The sequence below is a fragment of the Scyliorhinus canicula genome, chromosome 11, assembly GCF_902713615.1.
Source record: "Scyliorhinus canicula chromosome 11, sScyCan1.1, whole genome shotgun sequence".
Taxonomy (NCBI): Eukaryota; Metazoa; Chordata; class Chondrichthyes; order Carcharhiniformes; family Scyliorhinidae; genus Scyliorhinus; species Scyliorhinus canicula.
The window spans coordinates 20,349,181-20,373,413 of NC_052156.1; the positions used below are offsets into that span (position 1 = coordinate 20,349,181).

Sequence of the window (24,233 nt, forward strand, 5' to 3'; positions counted from 1 at the left end):
TTTTTTCAGGCATCCCTGTCTCTTGGAGCCTGAAGATGTTCAAAACCAAACTTAACAATCTAACCACTGATTTTTGATTTACCTAATCTCTTTTATCATTTTCAATTTTTGTTGTATATTCTTGATCATTAATATTGGTTAATCAATTTCCAAAAAATGTCAAATAAAAAAAACAAGTACAATACTAAAGCCAACATGAACAAGATTGGTTACTTACAGCAGATCCCAGCAAAGCCACACTGTTGAGTAATGGCCCCACCCCAATTTTTTCATCACTTGATATCTTCCATTAAAAATGTCCCCCAGCTTCACTGGATGGTAGCCTCCTGTAAAGACAAATTTGTTAGTCTTCAGCTTTGGGCCAGCACTTATCAAGGGATAATATATCTCCTCTTCACTGCCCGCTTTCCCACCTATTTTAGTATAATCTGCATTTACATCTACTATGTTACACTCTGTCCCTACCTGCAGATCATTTGTATAAATTGTAAATAGTTGAGGTCCGAGGACTGACTCCTGCAGCACCCCGCTAGTTACAGAGAAGGACCCATTAAGCCTGAACCTCTGCTTTCTGTCAGTCAGCCAATCCTCAATCCAATCTAATATTCTGCTAGGTGTACATCTCTTGCTCACACATGTGTATGCATCAATTGATGCTTTCATGCCCTGAAGTTGAGATACAAGATATGACAAAAACAGTTTTATCACATTTTCTATTAAGATTTAATCCTGCATTGTAGCAAAGGGAGCAGGAATATTACAGCAGAGCTAAATATGGTTCCCTGTGCAGGTATTTTAATTTAAAATATTTAAATACATTTCAAAATAATTTTTCACTGAATGTCTTGTCCACCAGGCTTTCCGGGTACCATTTTAGCAGTCATCCAAGGTTTTGTTGAAAATTTGCACTTCGATGGTTGGAAACTTGTTTACATAAAAAAATGGAAATTGAACTGAATATACAGAACCAACCAGTATGTGGCAGGAATAAAACTACGAATCAACAATTGCTACAACCACCAATCAAAGGCACAAGTCAGGAGTGTGATGAGTGCAGCTCCAACAACACTCAAGAAGCTCAATACCATCCAGGACAAAGCAAACCTCATCCACTTACTCCATCACCCGAACACAGAGGCAGCAGTGTGTACCATCTACAAGATGTGACTGCAGTAAGTGGCAGATTTCAGTAAGGGTGTTCTTAGTGAAGTGGAGATTTAGGGTGACACACTGTTCCTTGCTGATGTTGAAGTAGGTGATTTGCTCCCTAAAAACCCTGGACTGGACATTCTGTTCTGGGTCTTATAGGGGCTATTGGTGATTTGGATTTCCAGATACTGCTGGAGGCAAGGCCGTTGGTAAATTCTACCTTTCTTTGAACATTATCAAGGGCTGGTTTAGCACAGGGCTAAATCGCTGGCTTTGAAAGCAGACCAAGGCAGGCCAGCAGCACGGCTCAATTCCCATACCAGCCTCCCCAAACGGACGCCGGAATGTAGCGACTAGAGGCTTTTCACAGCAACTTCATTTGAAGCCTACTTGTGACAATAAGCGATTTTCAACATTATACTAACTATGTACAATACAGACTTAACACAAGTCTCAACATAGAACTATCTCTCTCCATTCTCTGTTGGCGTGTCCTCTTTTGTCACTGATGATGTATATTTGCATATACTACACATATGACGAAGAGCTGAGAACCTTCTACACTTCCTCCTAATTTTTAACTGTATGCCTCTGCGCTTTCTCCCTGTTATGCTGGTCGCCAAGTTGGATGCATACTGCTACATACATGCCCGGGGGCAGGCGGTCTGCACAGTATCCTTCAAATCAGAACAAAGTCCATCAGCGCCACCTCACTCTCTGTACACTGCAGCAACTTTAAGCCACTCTGAAAATCACAAATCACTTTGGCGATATAGCAGCAAGAGCTGGTAGAATTAAATCAACAACTAACTGTAAAGTAGTTGATGATCCCTTTAAACAAAGCTGGTGGGAGGCCCTTCATGCTTCTGAAGACAAATTCAGCTGTGTGCGTTTCGGAGGTAACATTAGTTGACAATTACGCTCCAAAATGGTAGTGTCAGCATTAAACTTAACTCCTGCTGCCAACTGGGAAGGCATCAGCTGTGGTTGCGTGGGGGCAATCAGCCCGCACTCCGACCGCTAGTGCATGCACGGCTGTTCCTGACGCCTTTCCCTTTGGCGCCAGAAGCATCAGTGTTGAGCACGCAAGAGGAGGGCACTTCGGATTTATTATTAGAGATAACGCTGTTGCATTTGCAATGCATCACAGATATACAAAATGGAGATAATGATTGCAGGTTTACACAAGTCTTACGAAGCGCGTTGGAAAGGTTTCAGAACCATAGTATCGCGACAGTGCAGAAGGAGGCCATTCGGCCCATCGAGTCTGCACCGATGCAAGACTGCATCAAAAGGTCCTATTAAAAAAGGAAAACCCTGATGTATTTCTGATGAGAATTTTGGTAGTAAAATCTAACAAATAAACAGAACATTTGGACAACAGTCAACTGTAACATGATTCTGTTTTAATTTGCTCCTTTCAGTTTGCATCTCGATACGATCTGTGCAAGTGAAATAAGTGCTTCCCCTCGTATTGCGGCACAAATAAGCACAACCAGAGTTAAATCAGTGTTACACGCCAATTGACATAATTATTATCGATTCATAGATGTTTACAGCATAGAAGGAGGCTATTTGACTCATTGTGCCCCCACCGGTTGACAAAGACCTGACTACATCAATCCCATTTTCTAGTGCTTGGCCCATAGCCCTGGAGGTTATGGCAGCCCAAGTGAATATCTAAATATTTTTTACGAGTGTTTCTGCCTCAACCACCCTTTCAAGCAGTGAGTTCCAGACTGCCACCATGCTCTGGGTGAAGATGTTTCTCCTGAACCCCTCTCATCTACCTCTTACCTTAAATCTATTACCCCCTGGTTATTGACCCCTCTACTAATGGACAAAAATGCATTCCTATTCATCCTATCTATTTCCCTCATAATCCTATGCACCTCTCTCACGTCCCCTCCCAATCTTTGCTGCCCCCAGGAAAATAGCCCCAGCCTATCCAATCTTTCCTCATAGCTCAGACCCGCCAGCCCAGACAGCATCCTGGTAAATCTCCTCTGCACCCTCTCCAGTGTAATCACATCCTTCCTATACTGAGGTGACCAGAACTGCACGCAGTACTCCCGTTGTGGCCTAACCAGCATTTTATGCAGATCCAGTGTGACCTCCCTGCTCTTGTATTCTATAACTCGGCTAATAAAGGCAAGTATCCCATATGAATTCTTAACCACCTTCCCTGCCACCTTCAGGAATCTATGGATATGCACTACAAGATTTGTCTGATCGTAAGTACTTTCTGGGATCTTACCATTCACCGCATAATCTTACGTCTTGTTAGTGCTCCCCAAGTATATTACCTCACACCTTTCCGGTTTGAATTCAAGTTGCCACTGCTCTGCCTACTTTACATATTTCTGGCAGATGCTTCCTGCAGGTGCACTAAGATAGTCTGTGGAGATCCTGGCACCAGAAGTGTGTGCTTGCGGTACAGATGCCATTTTAGTGACAAAATAGAATTTGTTGCTGTAACGGGATTAAGACCTCACACTTTTCATTTTTTTATTACATGTGTTATATCCTCATGGATATAAAATTTCAAAACTGGACCTTTTAAAATGGCTGAAGAGGTGTCTGGCTGTGACGCTCAAACAATAAGAGCCATTTGGTGGAAACCTGTGCCTCGTTATCTCTGAAGATATGATAATGACCCCTATGGGCTGCAGGGATCAAATTGACAGGGAATTATACAAAATACATCAACGTTTCATAAGCCAGGGCTGGCCAATCAGAGTGGATTTGTCTACTAGGAAAAAGGACCTTGCAACCTTCCATTAATGGTTGGAACATTAACAATCTCAGGAACCCAGATAAAGGGATCTACAACCTGTGTCAAAGCCAAAGTGGAGAGGTGAGAGTCATGTGACATTACCCCTATAACTGGTGAAAACTGTAATGTTGCCTTGTGGAGCTGCAAAGCGCAGTCTGCCATCTTTCTATCTATCAAGCAACCGCACAAAAAAGGGTTGTGTCCAGATTTGAATGTTTGGACCTCATCTACGCAATTTCTACTGGAACCTCTGTACCATTGATGAATGTCTAATTATTCTCTGTGTGCCTATCCCGTAACAGCCGCCCCGAACAGGCGCCGGAATGTGGCGACTAAGGGCTTTTCACAGTAACTTCATTTGAAGCCTACTCGTGACAATAAGCGATTTTCATTTCATTTTTTCATTTCATCATGGAAGTCTGGTAAAGTGAATTATCCAGAATCAGTTTTCAACCTGTCGACCTCTGTGAAGGAATACAACACTGGTTTCTGGGCTCTGGTCACACGTGAAACAATAATTATTTTCTCTGTAGTCTTTGCCCTGTAAATCTTTCTTTCCCAATGCCTCTCTAATTGTATGAATGCAAAGGGGGCTATGTTACAACCGTCCTCCCATCTTGAGTGTGTGCAAATAAACTGACCCTCTGAATTTATCCTATCTCGAGTTTGCTGTGGGGTTATTAATAGAAATTGGATCATAGCAAAACTGAGGGATTGGGAAATACGCCACTGTTTGTAAAGGGGGAAATAATTCAGAAACACTTTTCTGATTATGGATGGGTGGTGGGGGGAGGAATCAGGGTTGTTTAAATTAAGCCCTCTTCTATTGCTGAAAAAAATGCATGCTACAGAGCTGAGTGTTGTGCCTTATATGATCATTTACCTGAGACGATAACCCGTGACCCTCTGGTGCTCAAGGGACTCACCTGTGCAGTACCCTGCTGGGTCCTCTTGCCCCTCATCTAAGAGCTGTCTTGACTTATTGAGAATGTGGCTGGTGAAATCCTTTTCAAGAATCTCCTGCTCTTTACACTGAGACCTGAAATAACAATAAAAGATAATACTTGGATGATCTCATCAGGGGCTATAAAGGGTGGTGGCCGGGAGCAGATTAGTGCAGGATTCTGATGATGATGTCAATACAAGATTGCAGGTGTTGGCAGAATAGCAAAATACCGCAGATACTGGAACTCTGAATAAAAAACAGAAAAATTATGGAAATACTCAAAAGGTCTGGCAGCATCACCGAAATCTGAAAAATTGAGCAGGAATTCCAGTCCTTGCCAAGGTTGGGATTAAAAGTTGGGCAGCGTCTAAAAATAGCACTGCCAGCCAGCATGCTAATACCCTGGCACAACCAGCCTCTGGGCTATTTTCGCAGAGGCATGATTTGGGGGCTGGCAGGGCTACACACTTGCATATGATGGGTAGCCAGTTAGGCTCATTCAGAGCCTTATTGAGGCCAACTGGAAATGCCCAGTCTCCAGGTTCCCACAGGTGGCGGGAGCCTGGAGGCAGGAGCCCATCTGGAGGCCTGAGGCCCAGCATCCAGTCAGACCCAGACGACCTCCTCCCTCACCCAGAGTGGTGACCTGCTTGCCACACCTGCTGAGAATTCCTAGCATTTACTGATTTTATTACAGATGCTGAGACTCTGGAAGAGTAGCAAGTAGGGAATTAAATTCTTACTTTAGTGTAGAATGGGCACTTAAAATAATTTTGTGAGGTGAAGTCTTTCACAGCACTGTGCAATGTGAAGTCAGCAACAACTTAAGACCTTTACCATAAATCTTCAAAGCACCAAAATGCTATGCAATAGGTTTTGGTAATTCACACATAACAAAATCAAAAATCAGACACTTATATTCATCTCATATTTCACATAAGTCTGAACTGCATGAGGGAAGGCACACAGCGCTGACCATTGCAGCTCACCCTACTCTCTTGTCTGAGGCAGCACACATGGTACCATGTCACATTGCAATCTGACATCTTGGCATACATGCTGGTGACCAAATCAGATTATTCTGCCCTCCTATCTGGAAAATACATTACGATGTCAAACTTCCAGAATAACCTATACTGGGGGACTTCCAGTGGCAGCATCGAGGTGGAGGTTGCACATTTGGTGGCTCCTGCCAGAGTCTTTGTTTTTACGCCCTTTGCATCCAGTTTTTAAAGAGAGTTTTATATGAACATTCGTGGGAAAGTCTACGGTAATTAAAGGATGTTGAAATCCCGGTAAAAGAATCCAGGGAAAAAGGGGGCGAACTGTCGGGTTTGGTGGGAGGTTCAGTGGAAGGAAAGATGGCGGGAGTAAGCTCGCCGAGTGGGGCCGCGCCCATTACAGTGGAAAAGTTGGCCGAAGTGATGGCGGCGGAGTTCAAGCAGCTGTTTTTGAAACACGGTGCATGTAACTGGCATGACACCGTGGGTTAAACACTGGAAGTCAAAAATGTTCAACCGCACATTGAGCACCAGTGGAATATGTGGATGCCAGGAGTTGGTTACGGTGAGATTGGGCCGGGTGGGAGGAGCCTGCACAGCTGCGGCTCCTGGACAGAGAACGGCACTAATGCGTGGAACAAGTAACACATTGATGGACAGATCATTTCTATGACAAAGTTCTGGACATGATAACACAGTCTCAGCCTCACTCTCTATTTCTGTTGAGGAATCTGTGAGGGGTGATACCCTGTGTTTGTTTTTTTTAAAAAATAAGCTGATATAGCTTTGTAATGGTGCCAAAATGGAACGGTGAAGTTTCCTTGTTGTTTAATGGTTAATGTGATATGTGGAATGTTACGTAGTCGATTTATCAAATCTTTGTTATTGTTGACCATTTACTGTTCTTAAGTGGTGCTGCAGGCTGTGTTTGCTGCTTGCTGCGGCCTGTGGCTGCAAATACCTGAAGCTGCAGGCTGTGTTTGCTGCTTGCTGCGGCCTGTGGCTGCAAATACCTGAAGCTGCAGGCTGTGTTTGCTGCTTGCTGCGGCCTGTGGCTGCAAATACCTGGAGACTGCAGGCTGTGTTTGCTGCTTGCTGCGGCCAGTGGCTGCAAATACCTGGAGGCTGCAGGCTGTGTTTGCTGCTTGCTGCGACCAGTGGCTGCAAATACCTGAAGCTGCAGGCTGTGTTTCCTGCTTGCTGCGGCCTGTGGCTGCAAATACCTGGAGACTGCAGGCTGTGTTCCCTGCTTGCTGCGGTCTGTGGCTGCAAATACCTGGAGGCTGCAGGCTGTGTTTGCTGCTTGCTGCAGCCTGTGGCTGCAAATACCTGAAGCTGCAGGCTGTGTTTGCTGCTTGCTGCGGCCTGTGGCTGCAAATACCTGGAGACTGCAGGCTGTGTTTCCTGCTTGCTGCGGCCTGTGGCTGCAAATACCTGAAGCTGCAGGCTGTGTTTCCTGCTTGCTGCGGCCAGTGGCTGCAAATACCTGGAGACTGCAGGCTGTGTTTCCTGCTTGCTGCGGTCTGTGACTGCAAATACCTGAAGCTGCAGGCTGTGTTTGCTGCTTGCTGCGGCCTGTGGCTGCAAATACCTGGAGACTGCAGGCTGTGTTTCCTGCTTGCTGCGGCCTGTGGCTGCAAATACCTGGAGACTGCAGGCTGTGTTCCCTGCTTGCTGCGGCCTGTGGCTGCAAATACCTGGAGACTGCGGGCTGTGTTTGCTGCTTGTTGTGGCCTGTGGCTGCAAATACCTGGAGACTGCGGGCTGTGTTTCCTGCTTGCTGCGGCCAGTGGCTGCAAATACCTGAAGCTGCAGGCTGTGTTTCCTGCTTGCTGCGGCCAGTGGCTGCAAATACCTGGAGACTGCAGGCTGTGTTTCCTGCTTGCTGCGGACTGTGACTGCAAATACCTGGAGACTGCGGGCTGTGTTTGCTGCTTGTTGTGGCCTGTGGCTGCAAATACCTGGAGACTGCAGGCTGTGTTTCCTGCTTGCTGCGGCCAGTGGCTGCAAATACCTGAAGCTGCAGGCTGTGTTTCCTGCTTGCTGCGGCCAGTGGCTGCAAATTCCTGGAGGCTGCAGGCTGTGTTTCCTGCTTGCTGCGGCCAGTGGCTGCAAATTCCTGGAGGTTGTGGGCTGTGTTTCCTGCTTGCTGCGGCCTATGGCTGCATATTCCTGGAGGCTTCTGCTGCTGTTTCCTTCCTTTTCTGTAGCCTGGAATAAGGAAAGGGGGATGGTATGATGACCTGCTGTCTGGGCCGGAGAAGGGGAAAGGGAGCTCTTTCTCTGTTCTGGTGTACTCTGAGTCGATGTGATTTTCCACTGCTGGGGAGTCTACTGTTGGAGCTATGAGAGAGGGAGAGAGAGGCGGATTGATCCGAATGAGCAACTTGATGAAGGTGTTGAAGAAATGCTTTTGCGGATTGCTGGTGACTTTATTGTAAGTGTGGTGAGTGCTGCATGTCGACTAGCATGTCTCCGCAAATCTAACACGCTGGACATTGAGACTGTTTTACTACACCTTGAACGGCAGTGAAACTTGTGGATACTGAGCTTTAGTTCTGATTAAATTAAGCCGTATAAGAAAACCTGTCCAATGGGGGCTCATGGACAGACACTGATACATAAAACGACCGAATGGCAAGGATCCTCCATTCTGTTGAGGATCTGCATGGGATGATACAATGTGTTTAGTTTTCTTTGTACAAATGAACTGTTGCAGTTTTGTGTTTTTTTTTCCAATTAAGGGGCAATTTAGCGTGGCCAATCCACATAACCTGCACATCTTTGGGTTGTGGGGGAGAAACCCACACAGACATGGGGAGAATGTGCAAACTCCACACAGACAGAGACCCAAGGCCGGGATTCGAACCCATGTCCTCAGCACCGTAGTCCCAGTGCTACCCACTGCGCCACATGCCCCCCCCCCACCCTGTTCTGCCCGCTGACCCGAGGTGTACCACTGTCAGGAGGGGAATTTGGATGAGGTGGAGGACGCCGTTGTCTCCCTGGTGGAAGGCACTGGGTTGGCCTCTCAGTTGGTGCCCTCTGGGGCACTGAGGGACTCCATGAGACAAAGGGGAAGCTGAAGTGAACTTCAAAAGCCTCTGCGTTACCTGGCCCTGCCGGTCGTGGCACCTCCCTGTTGTCCACACCATGGGATTCATGCTCCTCAGTGACTGGGCGATGGTCTGGAGCACCTCGGCAATGTCCACCTGTGGCTGGGACATGCTGTCGAGGCTCGCAGCGATGGTCGTCACCGACTGAGCCATGCTTTGGATACCATCATTCAAGAGGCTGACCTTGTGATCCAGGCTTTCCACTGCGGAGGCCACCTTGGCCTTGGTATCATCGGCATCATCTCCTGCGCCCATAGCCTTTGGGGCTCCTCCAATCGTCTATGCACTCGCCGGGGTGTTGCTGACATCCCCTCATGAATCCCAGGGCCGTACCCTAGAGTCTACATCAGCTCTGGGATAAGCTTGTCCAGAGGCTCGGCATCTGACTGGGTCTCAGCTGAGTCCTGGGATCCATTAGACCTCTGATTGTGGATTCCCTTGGATGTTCCTGCCTCCACCTGATGTACATCAGCAACTGGGTGGTGCTGATTGTGCCCCAGAAGCCTATTGTCCACTATTGTCGGAGTGTGTGTGTCACGGTGGGGATGACAGCCGTGACGTCTCGATGGTGGTCACCTCAGAGCTGTCCTCTGCTTCTCTTGGGTGGCGGGGAGAGGGCGACCCCGGATGGCCCGGCCCCAACAGATGGTGATCCTGCGAGAGAATGGACATGTGGTCAGTGACAGGGAAGGATCATTTTGTCTGACATGAACAACTTGAGAAGGTCATCTGGGTGAAGGGGCAGTGAATCCTCACATCTGTGGTGCAGGTCAACCTCTTGCCTGTGACTGCTCTATCCTTGGTTAACACCGCGATTTCCAGGGCCCGATCCTCAGAGGGGAGTGAAGACTTTGATGTCCGGAACCCCGCCGCCCGTCTGGGTTCTTGGCCGCCTATTTTGGGTTAGGTTCTACGGGGACATAGAGAGGGCATTGAGAGGTCAGAGTGGTGGCAGGCAAGAATGATGCCAGGGGGCCGGTGTTTTTTTTTTTTAAATTTAGATTAGCCAATTATTTTTTCCAATTAAGGGGCAATTTAGCGTGGTCAATCCACCTACTCTGCACATTTTTGGGTTGTGGGGGCGAAACCCACGCAGACACGGGGAGAACGTGCAAACTCCACACGGACAGTGACCCAGAGCCGGGATCGAACCTGGGACCTCAGTGCCGTGAGGCGGTTGTGCTAACCACTAGGCCACCGTGCTGCCCTAGGGGGCCGGTGTTAACTTACCCTTGGGGCCCGGTGGAGGTCGTTGGGCTTCTTTCTGCCCTGCGGCACCTGACGGCTGCTGCCACTATTGCCCAGGCAGAACTGGCAGCCCTGAGGGAGTAGGGTGTCCCATCCCGTCTCCATTGCGTCCATCAGCCTGGCCAGGTTGGCATCCCCAAAGCGTGGAGCAGGTCTACGTGGTGCCATGCTTGTGTGCTGAGTGGAGTGTGTCCAGAGGATGCGTTTATGAGCAGCTCCTCGTTATCGGGGAGCTGCCGCCCGCGGTCCAGGTGAATCAGTTGGCGGGACAGCCATTTCCGCCATGGAGCTTGTGGGTGATCATCTCCGGCACTAAGTGCCGTGACATACTGGCCGCAGTCTCACCAGCTGAGCCATCGAGAAGCACCTGGGAAGTCGCGCCTGATTTAGCGGGTCTTGTTTTACTTATTTTTGTGTCTTGATGCTTGTTCAGCTCTTTAAACAGAAATGACAGAGGAAAAAGGCTTTTTCGAAAAGAAAACAAAAAACAGGAATAAACCTTGAAATATGATGAGTTTTGAAGCAACTCTGCATCCTCATAAAAATACATTTACCATCAAATATAATTCTCTCTCATGGGCAATCTGTTGCTACAGAAACTATTCTTATCTTGCTGGATAGGCCGGCTATCAGGAATCAGTCTCTATGGTAACCTTCCCTTCCTAAGTAATGGCCAAGTCTTTACACAGCCAGGGGTTGCTCAATGAAGTCTTTGAAGAACAGCCATCATTACTTGGCAGCAAATAAAGCCAGGAGCTCTCTGTACGGTTGTAGTTTCTGACATTGTATTGAAAGCAACTCAAAATACGATAAATTAGCACAAGTGAGTTACAAGATGTAGTCACAAAATCAAGGGCTTTCACCATAATTGAGGTGAAAGCTGGACAGCTCACCTCAAATCATTTTTATCACCACCTTAATGCAAGCAGCAGAAAATTGAAACTCATTCAATTAATTCATTTTCTGGTTGCAAATAGCAAACATCAGGAAGGCCTCTGAATGAGGTTGCCACCTTGTGGAGAATTAGGAGCATTTCTGTGCCGTGAGTCAATGCCTTCTCACAATTTTGTGCGCAATTTAACCACCGTGTTGCGCCTGCCGCAGATCTGGGCACGCCTTTTAAATAGTGGAAAAGGCCAAAATTGGTGGTGGGGGGGGGGGGGGGGGGGGGGGGGGAAATCAGTTTGCTATTGAACTGACCCGCTCCCGATGGCGAGTTCCAGATCATGCCCAAATATGGCGAGCATATCATTATCCATAATTTGCATTAATTTCCGTATCATTAGCGAGATTGAAGTCGAATGTAATGGCCTCCCGGGAGTTAAACAGCTCCCCGGTGAGAAATCAGGCGGGCGTGGTTTAGTACCCCTTTTTAAAATGAGAAGCTGGCGCAATGGCTGCTGAGGGGAACCGAGGAGGTGAGTAGCCGTTTCCATTTTCTGGCATGAAGCTCAATGTCACTGGAGCTGCCTCTCAGTGCTCGGGAGGGGAGGGGGGGGGCGGTGGTGGGAGAGAGCGAGGGGGAACCCCCTTATGGAGGTTGGGTTTGGTCCCAGGGCTGAAGCATTCCAGGTCAGGGGTCGCTCCTGGGCTTGCGCGGGGTGGGGAGGGAGGTGGGTTGGGGGGGGGGGGGGGGGGGTGGGTGAGGGGCTTATCACCTGTGAGGCCTTCAAGCCTCAAAGCTTTTGTGGATCCCCATAACAGTGACAACCATAGCTGCTGTCTGTCTGTCCTACCAAACACTTGCAGGACAGAGTCCTGTTCTTGGTTCTATGCTGAAGGTCACTGGAACTCCCTTTGACTGTGAGCAGCCTCTCGCTTCATGGTTGAAGGCTATTGTTAATGAGGAATTGGCATTATTAGTTGTGAGAGCACTTCACAGCTGCGGGTTGTGTTTGCTGCTTACACATGCTGGTGGCTGCAGATGCCTGAAGACTGCTGTTGCTGTTTCCTTCCTTCATTTCCAAAGGCAGGGATAGACTTTGAGGCAGATGCGAATTTGATTAGCAGATGACAGGTAGTAAGTACATCAGGTAATGCAAACCGGCCATATTACAGGCTTACGAAAGATACAACAGAACGAGTTAATCGATGAGAGTACAAATGTTTCACCTCCACAAGCTATTTTCCTCTTCGAACTGCTCTGAACTTGCTCTGAAATGAGCAAGAAATGTAACAGGATTCCAACCAAATGTTGTGAATATATCCTGCCCATCTCCTCATCGCTGGATGAACTGCAGTGTTTTTTTTAAAATTAAGAGTACCCAATTCTTTCCCAATTAATGGGTAATTTAGCGTGGCCAATCGACCTAACCAGCACATCTTTGGGTTGTGGGGGCGAAACCCATGCAGACAAGGGGAGAATGTGCAAACTCCACACGGACAGTGACCCAGGGATTCGAACCTGGGTCCTCAGTGACGTAATCCCAGTGCTAACCACTGTGCCACGTGTCACCCTAAATTGCCCCTTAATTGGAAAAAATGAATTGGGCACTCTAAATTTATTTTAAAAAAGAAAAAAAAGAAACAACCACATTACTGTGGGTCTGATCCAGATGAGGTAAGGACTGCTGATCTCCTGCCCTAAAGGGCAGCCGTGAATCAAATGGGTTTTTCGGACAATGGTCACCATTATTTACTTTTTGTCCCAGATTGATTAAATTAACAAATTCCCCAGCTGCTATGGTGGGGTTTGAACTTGTCTGTATTAACAGACCCGCAGCATATTCACTGTGCTACCATGACCCCAGAGGTACATCAAAGTTAGAACTTGCACCAAGCATGTCTGATGTTCCAGACTGTGCTGAGCTTAGTGATCATCCCGCAGACAAAGATGGAAACGGACTGAAGGCCAGTGACAGATACATTTGGCATTGGGTTTCTCTATGTTGTGCTCTGCCTGAATAACCTGGGATCAACACGGGATCAGGGAACAGCTTGCTCTGCAACTCTTCTTTCCTTTTAATGGCTTCTGCTTTTTATACTGCTGGAAACGGGACAGCAATAAGCCAGCGCACTCATACCAGTTGCCCTTTCACCTTATGCGCATCGATGAGAGAATCTGCAGTCTGCAACAAGTACGGTGATATCATTCTGGATATCTCCCAACACCCTGAGGACCCAACCTCTGCATTAAATTTCAAGATTTATTTTGAGCCTCTGCAGTTATCGATTTTCAACAATTTATTTTGCGTGTACATTGACACATGCGTATGTACAGATGATAGCCAGCGTGTCTTCTTAGCAGCCCATTTATAGAATGGCCCTCATATTTACAGGGAGGTGGGAAGGTGCAGAGCAGATTGAAAATAGCTGAAGAACCTAGTCAGTGACTGGGAGATTCTGTCAAACTGAACAAGAACTTATTGGGTGGGATTTACCGTTCCCCGACGCGGATTTTGTAATCGGCGATGGGGTGGAGAATCCCTTTTGACACCGAAATCGGGGGTGGCGCCTGTTTGACGTAGGTTTCGTATGCTTCACCCCCTCCGAAATGGCGCCATCGCGGCATGCACCGCGTGGCATTGGGACGGCCTTTGCACGTCACCTGAAGGCCCTCCCCCAATGCTCCACCCCCGATGGGCCGAGTTCCCAACCGGGTCATTGACGTGTGGTCTGTGGTCGGGAACCCGGCGTGGCGGCTGCAGACTGTGTTCAGTGCCACGGTTGGGCGGGAGCTGCTGGCCGGTGGGGGGCATCCGCAAGGGCTTAGGGGACTGGTGGGGCCTGGCCAGGGGGTGGCCAGGGGATCACTATCTGGCAGGCTGTGTCCATGCATGGCCAGCACCGTGTTTTACGGTGCGACTGCCAGGTCATCGCCGGGCGCAAGTGCAGCCATGGACTCAGCCATTCTCCAGGCGTTTTTATCGTGGGAGCCCGGAGTTATTCGCGACATGGCTGCTAGCCAATTTTCTTGATGTAAAACGCCACAGATCCTCCTCGCGTCGGCTCAGAAATGGTCCAGCCCATTATATTTTTTATCCCACTTCCCGCCCAACAGCTGGTCAGATTAACAGCCTGACTGGCAAAACGGAAAATGGCCACAGCTGGAAACTGTACATGGGCCCAACAATTTGGGTGGGGGGGGGGGGGAAACTTGCCAAACACAATGGGGATGGTGGGATTGGGGGGGGGGGGGGTAGTGGGTAGGTGGGTAGTAGGGGGTGGGATAGAGAAGCCATCAATACTGGGGAAGAATGAGAGCTTTGGGGTGTGGGGGGGGGGGAGGGGTGTGGTTTGGAAAACATGACAGGGGGATGTGGGAGGCTATGATCTGCAATGGGGAGACTGAAGCCTTCTTTGAGTGACAGCGGGGGAACACACCTGCTCCTCCTGGCCCACAAGGAGAGCTGAAAAATGCACTTATTAAGCCAGCAGTTCCTGCCTCTTTTGGTTTCTTGACTCATGGAAATCTTGCGCAGTAGCAGTGAATTACACTGTGGGAACTCAATTTAGGTAAGCTAATAAAGTATCTGGCCTCTCCCTGCGGGATACTCAGACATCACAATATCCATTGCTGTAAAATAATGGTAAGTGTGTTCTCCATATTTAAATTGTTAAACACACCCATCTTGCGGAGAACTAATATTGAGGCCAATAAATTAGCCTGAACACAGAGGGTCCCAAAGAAACAAAGTGTGAGACAAGAAGGATGGGTGGTGGTGGGTGGTGGCGAAGACGTTTTGTTCATCTGTCACGGAGCAAGTTAAACTTTCGCTTCAGTAGAACCTTGTTATTAAATAGATACATCAGCGAGATCAAAACCCTTTGTGTGAAAAAGTTCAATGCAAGTGACAAACTTCCTCAGTTCTCACTACTCCAATATCCACTCCACCCTGTGCCTTCAAACTCACGCCCAAAACCACGTTGCCTTGCTACCTGTCTCTTTAAAATCCTCCTAATAAACTATAATTGGTGGCTCTCCCGCAAAGCTTCCCATCAGCTCAATATTCTCTTTGTCGTGTAAAATGTTTTGAGAAGTCCATCTGTGTTCAATTTTCATGTTAGGTTTCCTGTTGTTTCTGCAGGAAAGGAGATGAATCAGAAACACCGCAGATGGTTACATCTCCCCAATACCAAAGCGAAAAGCAATGGATTTGCTAGTTACTACGTCAGGAAACATATTCAAACCTAATTAGAAATAAGGCAACTGCAACACCCCAGGTGTTCCAAAATTTGCCCGGTAAAAGACATGAGTGAGGAGCAGCCGAGTGGTAGTATTCTCAAGATCACGGTTCCTCACTGAATGGATTACCAGTTTGGGCCATGTCATATACTCAGGGAACTTGCAGAGAGTGGGTATACATTTAACCCATGGAACGATAGGGAAAATCCTGACGAGAGGCACCCTGGACCAACTTACCCACTTCCGAGTAGCCAGTTACAGAGTGGCATTGGGAAATGAGTAGGCCAAGGTCCTCTCAGTACCCGAAATCAGAGGAAAGGTGAGTGCCTAACAACGCCTAATAATACCGGGGTGTGCTTTGCAGAGTCTTGCTGAAGGTCATCAATCCATCTGACAACCAAGCACGTTAGAGGAGAGGGCACCAAAGGGTCAAACACGTCAGAATTTTAACATATTCTCATTATACTTACAGATTTTCGGATCGGTGGATCTGCTGATCTGCTCCAGTAGGCAACATCCCGTCTGGATAGTTATTGACAGTGTTTCAATTCTGCCCTGCAATTCAAAGAACTCCCCTTCTATAACCTCAGAATTCAAACCACAGTCTGAACAGTTAGAACAGTATCCTCAAATAACCTTGTACACTAGTTTTACAGATCACGTTGCAAAGAGAAACAAACCTCATCAAAGGACCTCATTTTACAGCAAGTCTACATTTTTAAAAAATGTTACTCACATGTAGAAGCAGCTGCCGAGAAAGCAGACAGCAAGGATAAATAGCCTAAAGGGGAGGGGGAGGAGTCTGTCACTAATTCAGTATGGGTAACAGTTATAGCACCAGGACCCTTCTATAGAAATTGTACATGACAACTGGCGGGATAGTGTGAGTAGAGAGAGGGAACGCAAATGCTCTGATTGGCCATTGCCTTCCAAGGACAGATACAAACCACAACAGAGTGTTGGGATAGGTTTAAGCTGAGGAGGGGGTACTCAGGAAGTTTGCCGTGAGGTGCTGTTTTAGAGAAAGAAAGACAAGAACAGACGTCAATAGGGAATCATTGGCACCTTTAGAAAGCCTGGACTTTGCCCAGATATATGAGCTGCTCACCACTTGCAGAACTGGCAAGTCTCATATATGTGACAGCATGGCTTAACCTCGGATGACAGATTGCAGTCCTTCCATCATCACTACAGTTTGTCTTTCTCTCAGATAGCAACTCTTCTGAAATCATAGACACACAGCTTACTTGGGAAAGTTGAGACGCTGCAACATAATAGGTCAATAAAACACGAAGAAAGGGTTCTGAGACGCTGGAACAATGTAGTTCTATATAACCTAGGAAGAGGATGGTTATAGTATTTCATACCCTTTGTATGGGCCTGAGATACTATAATAACGCTGTTTTATGAGCGATGAGTCTGAGATTAACAACACAATCTTATGGTTTGCCTGGAGAAGATCATAATCTAGACAGGATACTATCTAGAAAGCAATAACTTGGACAACATAAAATGTCTCAAAATAACTCCAGAAAATTAGCATAGAATGTTATAGAATTAGAATGGAACGGCTCAACATAGGTCTGAAGGCACAGATTGGAAGGACGGGTTATAACTATCGGACAGGAATTTACTATGTAGAAAATGAGAAATATAACACAGTAGCCAGAGATAGTGCAGAGCAATACATATGAGAAAAAAGCAGAACGGTATTGTAATGGAGGTCATCATGATTCTGCATTCTTGATCCCTGCTTTGTTACCAAGTTTGGATGCAATGCTGATAAAACAAAAAGACTAAAATAGGTTGGCAGTTAGTTCTGCATGTAACAGCAGAATCAGATTCATCCAAAAAAGCTCGGGCCTTTCATTGAAGGCTCCTCTCTGCATACATCTGTGCCAGGTAATTGAAAGTGTCGCGTGCACATAAGGTTATAGGCTATTAGCATTGTTACAGTGCTACAAATCATTCTGTTGGGTAATTATACATCTTCCTTTACTATTTAATACAGTTAGAAAGGCAGAGTTGACAGAGAAAGAGTGTGAGACTTGTCAAGGAGCGAAAAGAAGAGTTGTGCTTAATTTAATTTTTATTGATTAAGTTTGAAATTACATTTACATTTAGACTCGGGTAACGCCCCTTAGGCTGTACTCTATGTCGCCCATCTATTTCTATCTCATATGTGGTAGCCTTGGCTCAATGGTAGTAAACTTGTCTTTCCATCAGAATGTTATGGGTTTATAGGCATATTCCAGAGACCTGAGCACCTAATCCAGGTTGATTCCTCTTCCTAGGAGTGCAGCGAGTATTGGAAAGAAATAATTCATCTCGTTGTTGTTTGTGGGAGCTTGTTGTCTACAAGTTGACAGCTGCATTTCCCGACCTGACCAGAATGACGATACTTGAAATGTATTTCATTGGCTGTGAATGCCCTTGGAATTGAGGTTGTGAAAGATGCTATATGAATGCAGATTCTTCCTTCCTTATCATGTTGCTTCTAACAGTTGAAAAAACTCAATTATTTGAGACTGGATTTACAAAATGTTTCATTGGTCACATGAGTGATACAGTGGGCATGTTCACTCAAGCGGAACTCTGTCCTTATACATGTATTTTTAGAGTGAGTTCAAATCCGATCTGTACCTGCCTCCACTCATTGTGTGAAGTATAAATAACATCTTTGCAGAAAAACAATGTGGGAATGTTTATGTCTGTTGAGGTAATCTGCACCTCAACTGTTGTGGTGTGACACACTCTTATTGTGACTTTTCGGAACTCTGCGAAACATAAGACTAGTATTAGGGTAGTAACAGTTGAACTATTTAACAGTTTCAATTTGGAAAATATTTTAATGAAAGTTCATGAGGTAGAAATTTCAGAAGCAGGAATGTGTTCTGCATGCTGTGTTACAGGGTTCTTTCAACATAATTGCTGCAACTGTAACACTAATAGACCAGCTCATTGAAAGCAAGCAGTTGGCTGGATGACTACATTCCTTCTACATTCTCTGCAAACTGGTACAGTAATAGACCATCCCATGGGTAGCTGCCAGTTGCTTACATGGAGGGCATTGGCAATCTCAAATCGGTTCTGTCAACAGGTGAATACAGACAGAGATTTTAAAAAACTCCCCTTATCTGGGAACAGGTGGTGTCTGTCAGGGACAGGCAAACATAGACAGTTGGAGAGAAATAGTATCACCTGAAATGGATAAAATAAAAAGTAAAAAAGGGTGACTAAAAATTTGAAGAATATTTAATCTGACCTGTTAGAATTGGAATACTGAACTAATTCTAGCCAGAATCGACTATAATATTCTGTGACACATACCCTCATAGTTAATCCTCTTCAAAAAATTAACATTACAATTGGCATTTCAAGTCATTGCAAATTTGAAGATAGTCATCTGACACGTAAATTACGTGCTCCTTATACTTACTGATAGTAAAGTGGAATATAAACTTGAATCCTCTAGTGTGCAATATCATGATGTGGTGTATTCAAAGACAATGGGCGGGATTCTCCGGCCAAGGTCAATGGACCTATACATGTGTTGCTCGTTCTGGGTGAGTGTGCTTAACACTCAATTTGGCTCTGTTTCTTTACTTAGCTCTGGAGTCACCAGGTATCGTTAAGATACCACCACAAGTTTCAAGGTGAAGTTCAAAGCAATAAAACCATACACCAATTAGTAAGTTCAAACAACTGAGTTTATTATAATACAATTATAATAACTACCCATGCACACGCTAAAAGGATTAAACTATTCCTACCGCTAAATAAACTAATACTTATCTCGAAGGAACTGCCGGGTCAGGGAACAAGGCCTCTTGCTCTGCTCTGGTCTGCAGACTTCAGGTTGGTATAAGTTAAAAGGGGTCAGGAGTGTCTATCTCTGGTAGCGATCGTTGTGAGACACTTACTTGCTGGCGGCTGCTGTCCCAAAACCTCTCTCTCTCTCCTTCAGGGTCTTCTTGGCAAAAGCTGGTCGAGGTGCTGGTCCACGGAGGAGTGCTGGTCAAGGAGAGAGGAGGGCTGGACAAGAAGACTGAACCATGTGTGGGACCTGTCTTTTATAGGTCCCAGGGATCCGCGCCCCTTTGGGCGGACTCCCTTACCTGCTTGGAATCGATTGGGTCTCTTCCCAATTGATATGTTTGAATCCCCCCAATACTGAGGCTGTTCCTTAGCTACTGGATGGGCTTTCAGGCTCTTTGTTTTCGAACCCTGCTGGTACCTGGGTGTCTGGTATCCTTTACAATGTTGCAGTTACTTCCCCATTTGTGTCCATTGTCTCTGGAATCGTTCCATTAACATGCTAACTATCTCGGAGATTGCCTCATTAGTATGCGGAATGTTCGTTTCGGTGCTGTCTGCTTTCTTAGCAGACAGAATCCACACCTGCTTGGTGCAGCCTGCTGGTGCTGCAAACATTGTCCATTTTATCCTATATGCTTTGCGTTCCTCCATTTTGTATTCAGGGAATGGCCAACTCCGGTGGCTACACATGGTTCTCTTCCGCCATCTTGAGGTGGGCGGGGTGGAAGAATCCAGCCCAATAACTGGATTATGATTTTAAAAAAATATATATTTTTATTAGAGTTTTTCCATTTGTACAAATTACACAACAGATCCTCAGGATTGGTGCAGCATGGCAGAAATGCCTGAGCAGCGTGAACACAGAAAAAGACAGAAAAAGAACAATTCAGTAGGTTCAACTAAACTTGGTGCCTCCATATGTAACATGGGATAATAATAATAACAATCGCTTATTGTCACAAGTAGGCCAGAGAGTGCGGGAGAAGAGGATAAGGCCATGACAACATGGTAAAATGGTGACACCTTCCCATGTAGCAAGTGCTCGTTCAGCCAACAAGAATATAGGGGAAGATCTTCATGCTATGTTCGGGCGGGCGCCAATGCATTGCTCTCCCAATCATACCAGAGGCATCACTAACACATTATGACACCCTTTTCTCAGATATAAGACTTGTCTGTACCTGAGCAGGAGCCAGTCAACAATTTTTTAACCCCCAAACAACAAAGTGAAACTACAGAAAAAATTCACGAAGACTTAAGTCTCAAGAGGATATTTTACATATTAGCACAAGACACAGCAAATCCCCCAAAACAGGGCAGCACGGTAGCACAGTGGGTAGCACTGTTGCTTCACAGCGCCAGGGTCCCAGGTTCAATTCCCGCTTGGGTCACTGTCTGTGCCGAGTCTGCATGTGCCTGCGTGGGTTTCCTCCGGGTGCTCCGGTTTCCTCCTACAAGTCCCGAAAGATGTGCTTTTAGGTTAATTGGACCTTCTGAATTCTCCCTCAGTGTGCCCGAACAGGTGCCGGAGTGTGGCAACTAGGGGCTTTTCATAGTAACTTCATTTCAGTGTTAATGTAAGCCTACTTGTGACAATAAAGATTATATAAAAAGAAATCCAGCACAGTACAGAGCGATCATCATTCCACAGATTTATACAGAGAGGACCAGCAAATATTTGTACAGTTGGTTCAGGGGGAAATGATTGTAGTTGGTGTCTCCCACCGGACTGACAATGACGGGATAAAAAGGTACTACCGAGAGCAGGGATCTGAGGATAACAGGACATAGCCCTCACCATAAGACATAAAAATAAAACCTGCTCCTTCAAAACCTCATCCAGCCTGCCAAGACATTCAGGCCAAGAAGGAACATCCCAAGCCAAGGGGAGCAGCAGGATGCCGCCCTCATTACAAGACATGACTTAGCAATGTACACTCTCGTATGCAGGAGCCAGTCAAACAAGGATACTCACACCATGCCAAGACTCGCTCACAGCCGACCTCACTCCTCTCTCGCCACATCAGAGGCACCGTCTATACTGGAAGGTTTGCACCATCCTCCACCGCGGAAACCTCACCAACAAGGAGAAGAGGAATTGTCAAGACACTCACCTACTGGGTGTCTCAGGTGGGGTACCATCCTCCGCCACTCGACATGATGAGGGAAACCCCATGAGAAGCAACGTACCTGTATCAGCACCCTACTTACCCAAGTAAGGAAAGGAAACCCCAAATACCAGGATTAACCAAAGAAAGCCAGACAAGGTCTCGTACTGTACACCTTCACAAAAAGGATACCAGGGACAGAACAGTGTAGCCTCACCAGAAACAAGACACTGCTTCCACAGGGGAGTCCAGGCCTCAAGAAGGAGGACAGACTGGAATTGTCGATATGAGGCCACTTGGAAGAGGGTGTCGAACCCACTACTCAGCCTACTCTCGAAATGAAGAAAAGGTACACCAATGCTGATCCAAAGTACTCAGACTTTCACTCAGAAAATGCAGGCCACAGGTTACTAAATCCCCAGTGGAACCCTATTTCGAGAAGGAGAGCAGACCAGGAGCTCCCAAAAGGGGACAACTCGGGGAAGGGTAAGCTGCTCCCCCAACCAACGTGCCCGGCCCAGGTAAACACAGTTACTCCTGCTCTCATTTACTCAATCAAGTGACCACTGCCACTACCACTGCAGCCAAATGTAAAGGACCTCGCTGATGTTACCTGCAAGAGTGTCTCCAAACCCCAAAGGATAACTTGAAACACTGGTTCTTTGTGATTTATTGTTGTTTGGAATAATGCGAAGAACCATGTACAATCCAGTGAGGAACTATATTCCTGACACAAATGAATATTGAAGACCAATCCATGGACAACTAGCCAATCAAAGATTCACCTCAAAAGAGTCTCTTATAGGGTCAGTTGGTCAGGGGACTTCTTTGAGAGTGATGCAATTCACTGACAGGTGCTTCAGCAGTACAGATGACTGGTGTTTGGCCCTCAATGGGCTAGCTCTTGACAGGTGAAGATGGATCCATACAGGTAAGTTTCCTCAGCTCCCCTTGTAACAATACTGTGTTCATCCTCTGAGCAGGTAGCTGCGGCATTACTTTTATCTGCATTTACTTTGTTAGGGCCAAGTTATCCCACTAGTTTGGTGTGCAGTTCCTTTTCATTAATTGGTCCAAAAGTTATTTTAACCTTCTCTGTTGTACTTTTATCTCATATGACACTGGACCTGGTTTGATCACAGCCGTTCCAGGGACTGAATAAGGGCAGTACTGTACTACATTTCTTCATGTAAATTAAATTAAACTAAACTGAAGCTTTTCCCAGGGTGGAAAAGTCACTTACTCAGGGGACAGAGGTTTAAGGTGTAAGGGGCAAAGTTTAGAGGAGATGTGCGAGGCAAGTCTTTTATGCAGAGGGTGGTGAGTGCCTGGAATGGGGTGGTGGGGGAGGTGGTGGAAGCAGGTACGATAGTGACGTTCAAAAGGCACCTTGACAAATACATGAAGAGGATGGGAATAGAGGGATACGGATGCTGGAAATGCAGAAGGTTTTAGTTTAGATGGGCAGCATGATCGGCGCAGGTTTGGAGGGCTGAAGGGCCTGTTCATGGGCTGTACTATTCTTTGATCACCCACCACAAATGTTCTCTCAACTTTCTTTGAATCGTGATGTCTTTTCTGTTCATTTTCTATAGCTCCACCCTCCCCCCCCAACAAATTTGGAAAAATCAGGTCCAATCACATTCTTATGCGTCTGCCCATTAGCAACTTGGCAGGTGTGGCACCTGTGGTGGCATGAGGCGTAGTACAATAAGAGAGCAGGAAACAGACCAGTCTGAGTTGTGAAGGGCCAAAGAGTGCATGTTCATTACGGCCTTGAATGTCTGGGTTGCTCTCTCAGCCAGTCCATTTGAAGTAGGGTAATAGGGTGCAGTTTATATATTGAACACCATTGGTCCTCATAAAATGTTGGAATTCTTCACTGGTAAAAGCTGTCCATTTATCTGAGACCAGAACCTCAGGCAACCCATGGGTGGTGAATATTTATCGCATTTTCTCTACCGTTGCTGATGAGGTCGCGGACTTCATTTTGTATATTTCCAACCACTTGGAGTGAGTATCAACAATAAGCAAGAACATGGAGCCCAGGAAGGAGCCAGTTAAGTCAATGCTTAGTCACACCCAAGTTTGATATGGCTACTCTCAAGGGTGGATTAAGGCTGCAGAAGGCAGGTGTAGCTGCATTTTTATAAAGGCCACTTTGTTTGATCAGATTCTCTATGTCGATATCCATCCCAGGCCACCGCACGTAACTGCGAGTGAGCATCTTCACCTTTGTCATCCCAGGATGGGTATAGCATAGCTCTTGTAAAAATAGCTTCCTAGTGGGGGTCAGAACAACCACCGTAGCTCCCCACAATAATACGTCATCTTCACAACTTAACTCATCTTTTCTTATCTGAAAGGGCCATAGTAATTCGGACTTGTTAACGCAGTGCCAGCTGTGAAGGGCTATGTTCTTCACTTGGGATAATAAGAGGTCCTTTTGGATTCAAAGCTTGACCTTCTTCGCCGACATTGGCAACGTATCAAGGAAGTGCAAAGCAAGAAAGATCTCCAGTGGTACCGGTGGAGGTGCTATACTCTGAGGTAGGGGGAGATGGTTCAAAGCGTCCGCATTCGAATTGTGGGTGCCCAGCCTATGTTGAAACATGTACTCATAGGCTGCTAACACAAGAGTCCAGCGTTGGACCCTAGCTGAAGCTATAGGAATAGCCTTATCCTCCCTAAATAACCTCAACAGGGGTTTGTGGTCGGTAACGATTATGAAATGTCGTCCATTGACATATTGGTGGAACATTTTGACTTGGAATATCATGGTCAATCCCCCTTTTCAATTTTAGAATAAGTTTATTCAGCATTGGTCAAAGTCCTTGAGACTTAGGCTATAGGTCATTCTATACCAGCGTCAATCTTATGGGCCAAAACCATCCTTATTCCGTTAAGTGACACGTCACAGGTAAGAATTATCTCTTTTAATTTGT

The 24,233-nt window shown here is 46.3% G+C and overlaps 1 protein-coding gene across 2 annotated transcripts in view; it reads right to left on the minus strand.

The window, feature by feature from the left end:
• Positions 1-16,002, minus strand: part of LOC119973884 (SRSF protein kinase 3-like) — a 39,034-nt gene extending 23,032 nt beyond the window's left edge. The window contains exons 1-3 of one of the 2 annotated variants that reach the window (XM_038812445.1): positions 15,832-16,002; positions 4,852-4,964; positions 218-326 (exon numbers count right to left, since the gene is read on the minus strand). In XM_038812445.1, coding sequence (XP_038668373.1) covers positions 218-326; positions 4,852-4,964; positions 15,832-15,878 — 269 coding nt within the window. In that variant the 5' untranslated portion in view covers positions 15,879-16,002. The remainder of the gene's footprint in view (positions 1-217; positions 327-4,851; positions 4,965-15,831) is intronic. The other variant, XM_038812447.1, reaches the window with a different exon arrangement.
• Positions 16,003-24,233: the final 8,231 nt, after the last annotated feature.